The sequence below is a fragment of the Colossoma macropomum genome, unplaced genomic scaffold (genome assembly GCF_904425465.1).
Source record: "Colossoma macropomum unplaced genomic scaffold, Colossoma_macropomum, whole genome shotgun sequence".
NCBI lineage: Eukaryota > Metazoa > Chordata > Actinopteri > Characiformes > Serrasalmidae > Colossoma > Colossoma macropomum.
In genome coordinates, this window is record NW_023494805.1 from 32,265,907 (window position 1) to 32,273,500 (window position 7,594).

General features: G+C 41.1%; 1 protein-coding gene across 1 annotated transcript; it reads left to right on the forward strand.

The window, feature by feature from the left end:
- Positions 1 to 5,038: 5,038 nt before the first annotated feature.
- LOC118826218 (complement C1q-like protein 2) lies at positions 5,039 to 6,399 on the forward strand. The gene is made up of 3 exons (XM_036597120.1): positions 5,039 to 5,249; positions 5,881 to 6,015; positions 6,098 to 6,399. Exons 1-3 carry the CDS (start codon positions 5,222 to 5,224, stop codon positions 6,382 to 6,384), a joined length of 450 nt encoding a protein of 149 aa, XP_036453013.1. The 5' UTR covers positions 5,039 to 5,221; the 3' UTR covers positions 6,385 to 6,399.
- Positions 6,400 to 7,594: the final 1,195 nt, after the last annotated feature.

Genomic DNA, 7,594 nt, shown 5'->3' on the forward strand with positions numbered 1-7,594 from the left:
TTCTTAGTTTGAAGTGATACACTGAAATTGAATAGAGCCAATAAGTCTAACCTATATTATTGGACCTTGCCAACAGATTGGCCCATGTCTTTGGGTTTTTTTTAACCCAAATGTTTTAACAATTTTTTTTTTTTTTGCATTTTTAAAGCCAACACACAATATCCAGTTGTACTCTGCTACTGTATACATGTTACTGTAAACATGAGTGTTTAGACTGGTTAAGCTACTGCTGCTTGATTTTAGCTCCTTTGAAGACAAAACAGATAGCTGTTCCGTTTTGACTTATTTAATACACAAACTCATTACACATTCACAGTAAACTCAAATAAAGTTGGAAATGTAACTGTCTCTGATTATATTGAGTGTAGCAAGTTGTAAACTAGTAGTTGTGAGATTATATTGATCACGTTGGTCATAACAAACTATTCTTCTTTTAAGGAAAAGTTTCCTGCCGGAGATGTGAGAAAAGCGGCTATAGCTGAACTAAAGCTTCAAGCACAGCAAAGTAAGTCTGTGTTTTCGTTTATATTTTTAGTCTATACTGGGACATTAGCACGTACCAATAGACATATTTACAGCCGAGGTTTTACAACTTTACTTCAATAAAATGGACATAAAATGTTGCTTCCAAGGTCGTTTGGTTTTTGTTGAAAGAACAAAATGGCTCTTAACATTTGGGTTGCTGACCCCTGCTCTAGCTGCTAAGTCTTAAAATGTATCTGCACATTTCCTGTTAGCTGCACCACGCTTAGCTGCAACTTCCTGTTTCTGTAGCAGCCTGATTTAACTGTTTTCTATTCTGGAAACATTGTATGTTACATTTGCAACTGTCAATCATGTATGCTTTTATAACCACCCATGTATAAAGAGGCCCTTCTAACTAATTATAAATGGATTGTGTGCCTGAACATTGATGCTTCTGTGTTGTTTGTTCTAACACATTCTCCGGATCTCTGGGGAGGGCAAACAGATCCACTGAGGTCATAGTGGGATCAGAAAGGGACAAAAGTTCTGACAGAGTGCCGCAACTGGAGCTTGGGACAGTGTCCCTTCCTGTGGTGCGAGTTGTACAGCCACATCCAAGCCCCAGACAAAAGGGGCTGCCCTTAGCAGCATGAGTCTTGCCCTGGTGGGTCATAGCAAGGTGGTGCACAACATGGAGACACTGGCAAAGCTACTCAGCATACTCTGCTCTAGGTGCGCTGCCCCTCACCGACTCCGGCGGGTAGCCGAAAACTGGCTCTGTGAATGTCCTGAGCTTACGGCCGAACATCAAAGAGCTGGGGTGAACCCGGCTAATTCCTGCACAGTGGAGCAGAATGGCAGCAGGACCAGGGGTAGATGTCAGTCCCAATCACTCTGGTGCTGGGCTGTGATGATGGCAAGCTGAATAGTGCATGTTTGACACTCCAGGTTGCTCTGGGGGTGGAGTGGCATAGTCCAACTCTTACGAATGCCGAGTTGACTACTGACCTCGGCCATGACCAGCACCTCAAGGTTGCATCCCTGGTTGCTGTGGAGCTCCTCTGATAATCTGAACTGACAGAAGAAATCCTCCACCAGCTGCTGTGCCATCACGGCCGCATTCTGATCTGGGACTGCATACACCTTAGATCATTTGTGAAATAATCCATGGCCATTAACATGTAGCAGTTCCTGGTGGGAGTGGTAGGAAAAGGGCCCAGGACATCCACAGCAACCCTTTCCATTGGTGCACGAGAACCTGGGTACCTGAACCAGTATGTTCTCATGATAGATGATGCACCGGTTCTTGGGGCTGCTAGCAAGCACTCACTCCTTTACTTACTCAAGTGTGGCCAGTGGCCATTACCATAATCTGCCATAGCCTGGTGCCCAGTGTGATCACTGTCTTCTCTTTGGCATCTGGAGCGAGTGCCACCTGCTAACGAGCTGAACCACCTGGAGCCGGTAACATGATCCAAGGCGTCCTTGATCCATGGTAGTGGATATGAGTGGTGACAGAGTTAACTTTGCTAGGACCACTGGCACCAACCAAGAGCTACTCTACCCACTGCCACCATCTCACTTATTTTCTGGTGGCTTCTCTCTTTGCCAGTGGAAGCCAGAGATGAATTGGGGTGCTGCACCAAGTCGGTCCGTGTACTGTCCTTCTCCATAGCCATGAAAATGTTGCTGTAATGCTGCAGTAATGTCGTTGCCCACCCCGCTCTGCTGCCACAGCTCATGCATCACTTTCAACATTGAGCAAACCTCCTATGCACTCACTGCCACTGCCCATTGTGCTGTTGATGCTTTGTCCTCCATGGGGAAACCACAGCCACTAGAGGAGCTAAACATGTAGCACCAGTGCGAGTGAATGGATCCCTCCACTAACCTTAGCTAGCTAAGTTAGTTAACTGATTTCATTTATATAAGCTTAGCAACTTGATAGCAGCTTGGCAACAGATTTCACCTGTGATTAACCAGTAATTTCCCTTATGATGCATGAAATTCGTATAGCCAGTCACACTACTTGTATCCTCATGATATATGTATGCTTGATATGCCATGCATATTACTCTATGTCTAGGTCTTATTTCCTGTTTTCCTCAGCTGAGGTCTAGCTAGCTGATAGACGCCTCAATGAATCATTGTTTAAGTGGCCTTGAGGTTAGGCTAGCTCATCTTGAAGAAACCAGATGTGAAAAGACTCTGCTGACCATATGAGTTTCCTTCCTTGTTGTTAATTATGCATATATGTTAACACTCTTGTTTATTCTCATTACAATTAAGTGTAAGCAAATATTATGATAATTATTATTAACTCCTTTGTTCTCTGTCAACCAATGAAATGTAAGAGCCTACTTGGGGAATATATAACCTCTTGTAATTTTGGTTGACTTTGGAGATCTCTGGGTATCTTCCAGGGAAAGAAATATTAATGTCAAAAAATCTATTATTTTGAACTGTTTCAACAGATTTTTTTCTTACATAATATATTACTTAAATGTTGCAGTAAAGCATTCATATACTGACCCTGTTTGACTAAAAGGAAATGTTTGGCATCATGTTTATACAATGATTTCTTTTTATTTGAGAGGAAGCATTTGTGTTCTTGTTTCAGAATAACTGTAATAGAAACATAAATGCCCTGTTAATGAATCACAGTTTGTACTTGTGCATAGTTTTAAGGTCAAAATCAACTTCCAGACCTGCCCAGACATCGTTATCCATAACAGGCTGTGTACTGTAACCAGAAATCTCAAAAACAATGCATGGTTGGAAGTGTACACAAGAGACCGAGAAATTCCCACACATGTCGTGGACACTTCAAATTTAACGGGAGGGGTGCAGGTCCTTAAATTCCCAGAAATGTCAAGAACAGGGCATCCCTCCAAAATTGATGAGAAGACAAAAAGAAAAAAGGTCAGTCTGCTAAGAGGCCTACGGGAACACGAAATGAGACGTAGGAATTCCTGACAAGTTCTGGTTGCTCCTTACATGTCTCAACAATCTCTCGTATTCTTCTTATGTCTGGGTGTGGAATTAGGGTTGCATGACGGAAGGCTTTTCATGTGAAAAAACAAATATCGAAGCCCAGCAGACTTTTCCCTCCCAAAACTATGTGGAACAATGTGTTATGGTGTGATGAGACCAAGGTCTTTTTAACTTACATTAACATTACATTACAACATAACACCATACCCATGGTGTATATATATATATATATATATATATATATATATATATACACTATATATATATATATATATATATATATATATATATGCTGTCGGAAGAACAACTCATATCTCCATTTTTGTTTTCCAGTTTTTTACATAAGTTGAAAATACCTTTTGTCCTTTATATTGTGTCAAAATTTCATGATGAATGGGCAAAATTGCTTAGTGAGTCGATAGGCGAAGCCTCTTTTTAGCCACATCCCTACATTTTAGAGCAGGAAGTGAGACTGCATCCCTGTCCCTCTTGGCCACATGGTGAGCAGCTAGATCCCATTGTTTTGAAGTGTGTCCTAAAGTCTGAAAAACAGTGTGTAACATTAAGAATAGCCACTACCGAAACCTATTTTCATATTTTCTGCAATTAAATAAATGTTAGTGTTTCAATAAAAATATATTATTATTATTATTATTATTATTACTATTAATTTTATGTGCGTCCAGCTGTTCAAAGCTGTGTTTGCTAGTCATGTACTGGCAAGCGTTTTTGAGTTCTGCTTAAAATTTCCTAAAATTGTCACCACCGAAACGAAACCACTACAGAAACATATGCTGCAAAATGGAATGTTCAATCATTTGTTTTAATGAAATAAACATAATTAAGGTACAGGGTCGCTCGAAGTCCAAGCTAGTTAAAAGACCGAAATGTTTTTCGAATTCTGACATTGAACCAGTTCAGGAGAATGATCCACGTACCATTTCACTGGATACGTGTTGGCAAGGGAATAAAGATAGATGTGGTTGAATCCCAAATGGCTATTGGTAGCTATATTTTGCACTGTTGGGGTGCAGGAGCCAGTATTTAAACTCCGTAGTGCACTAAGGAGCTGTTGGAGATTCAGCTCCCAGTATGGGAAGAGGGTTGCCATTTGCTTGGTGCGCAATAAGACTCACAAGGGTACTTTGGTGACCAAAAAGTACTTACACAGCAAAGGTTTCTGCTTTAAACAGTGCTGAGTTATGTTCATTATTAAACAGCAAAAAGTTCATGAAATAACGATAACGACGTTGTTTAAAGACCAACAGAGGAACAAGAGATGACCAGATAGGCGGATAGTTTCTTATTATTTGTTCCAGTTTTGTTAATAAACCTGTTCACATTTAATCAATTTCTTCATTTCAGTAACCCCCCTTCCCTCCATACCTTCTCCTAACCCGAAACACATTGCAGACAAAGAGGTTTTTTCCTTGCATTAGTCCCTGTATGTTGTCTGCTTAAGGGGTACTGAGTCCCCCCTCCTGCTCACCAAAACCACGTGACTCATTCCCAGAAGTACTTTGTCAGGACAGTTCTTGGCTTTACGTATCCTCCCTGGTCTTACCTCTCCACGCCCCTGATTGCATAAGATGTTCGGAGTGGAAACGGCACCCTCCTCCTCCTCCTCACCGCAAGCGGGAAACGCCTTTAGGTACAGAATTATGAGTGATGTACTTGCTCCATGTGGATTTGGGCCATCAGAGGGGTGTATAAAAGGGGGACAGAAATCAGAGGGAACCGCTGCTGAAGCTACCGATCAGAGATGGCGGAACCTCTTCAGGCACTCTCAGGTGAGATAAACTAACATGCAGCGACTTCAAAGAATTTAGTCTCACTTTATATTGTCTCAAATAACTGTGTAGTTACATGTGAACAACATATGCAATGACAATGTAACTATGAATGAATTAGTCACTGTTACAGACGTACACCTTATGTAATTACACAAGTGTATCTTAATAGCCTATGCTCTCACACGTAATTACACAAGGGTAATAACACAAATATAATTACATTTGTAATCAGACTGGAACAGCAGTTTATTTGGTCCCACTCGATATTAAGTGTCTCTAATAACTGTGTAGTTACATGCAAACAGCTTATGCAACAACAAAGTAACTACTAATGAGTATAGATGGATGACAAACGTACACCTTATGTAATTACACAGGTGTATCTTAACAGTTGTAACAGCCTATTCTCTCTCAGGTTGTGTAATTACATAAGGCAAAACTGAAGTTGATAACTAATAATTACAGTTCTGTAATCCATCTGTAACATTATCCAAATCATCAGTAGTTACAGTGTTGTTGCATGTTATTCATGTGTAACTACACAGTTATTAGACACTTAATATAAAGTGGGACCAAGAAGTTTTACGTGTTCATGGAAGGTGCACTTACATTGTTCTCTGATTTGCAGTAAATCGTACAATACCAACCGTAGTTGGTTTCACAGCCTTCCTTGATGAAAGCCTGGATGCCTCCAACACTGATGCTGTAATTGTCTACGGAACAGTCATCACTAACGTTGGCAATGCCTACGATCCTCAAACAGGTTGTTTTTTTTTGTTTTAAATGAAAGAAAAGTTGAGGAAAACCTACGTAGCTGTGCCTAAGTGTGTTCTCCATTTCCACAGGCATATTTACAGCTCCAGTTGGAGGACTGTACTCCTTCAGCTTCTCTGGAGCCACATGGACGCAAACAGACCTGAAGCAAGAACTGCATATGAACAAGAAGCGTGTGACCACCATCTACGGTAGCGGAGGAGGGAGATTTGTGGCTGCTTCCAAATCAATCACACTGCAACTCAACCAAGGAGACACAGTCTACGTTGTAATAAAGAAGGAATCGAGTGCCTTTGAGAACCGCGATTACAAAAAAAACCACAACACTTTTAGTGGCTTTCTGCTGTACCCACTGTGAAAAAAAGGGAAAGTGGCTTCTTAACAGCATCTGCACAGATGTGAAACATCAACAGAGAAGGTGAGCCTCGGTTTCCAATGTTTGCTTTAATTGCAAAGTAGTTCAACCTGTTGCTTCTGGACATGTTCTGTCTTTTTTTTTCTCCCAAATGTGACGCTGTACTGAGGTGAAATCAGCTTGATATGTGTTCAAATCGTTCTTGATCTTTGAAACCTAATAAAAGTTTGTTAAGTGCAAAGCTGTGTGTGCAACTTTGTCAGGCTGGAAGTGTGAAAAGTGCCATAGCATGCATTTATTCAGTATCTTAAATTGTTTTCTGAAGATATGCGGCTTTGGTCGGGGTGAAAAATGGCCAGGTGCAGTTTTACATCCCCTTTTGCAACCCTGTGATTTGGCCCTAGAATGAAACGAGCTGTTTTCCCTTTTTTTGGGGGGGGTGGGGGGGTGGGGGCGGTTTGTCGGGACTAAGTGCAGTTTTCTCCTTGATCAAAGCCCCAACATATGGAGAATTAAACACTAACCTGTTCTATCGCTGTGTTTTAGTTCTTCGGGATAATCTAATCACTTGCTCAATCAAGACACTAAGAAAGACACTAAGGCCCAATCCCATTTCACCCCTTGCCCTTAGCCCTTAGCCCTCTGTTTTGTGCGTTCATGTCTCTGGTTAATTTTTTGTTGAGACGGAGGGGTAGGGTGAAGTGTTAGGGTGAAGTGTTAGGGTGAAGTGTTAGGGTGAAGTGCTGGGGCTACATGGCCCTCCAAATGGAGGTTTTTCAGAGACTCACTCCAAACAGTGTTAGGAGGAAAAAAAAGAAAAACTGGGAAGATAGCGCGACCACAGAAACCCACAAATGTGACTATTCTCTCCATTAAAAATTACGATACCCATTCCTTTCTCTTAGTTTAATGTAGTTTCAATGTATTATGGTCGTTTTCTTCCTAACAAGTATAAAAGAAATCGCTAATAGCATGCTAATGTCTCGGTAGCTAGAGAGCTAATTTTCCTGTTCCACCTTAAATGGTGCAGCAGTTATATTCTGGCACTTCAGGTGTTATAACTGCTGGACTATTTAAGGTGGAACGGGAAAATTAGCAATCTAGCTACCGAGACTTTAGCATGCTATTAGTGATTTTTTATGTTCAGACAAAAAGCTGGTGAATTGCTGACTTCAGCTTTGTATCACCAAAGAATTAGCGGTGGGCGATAATA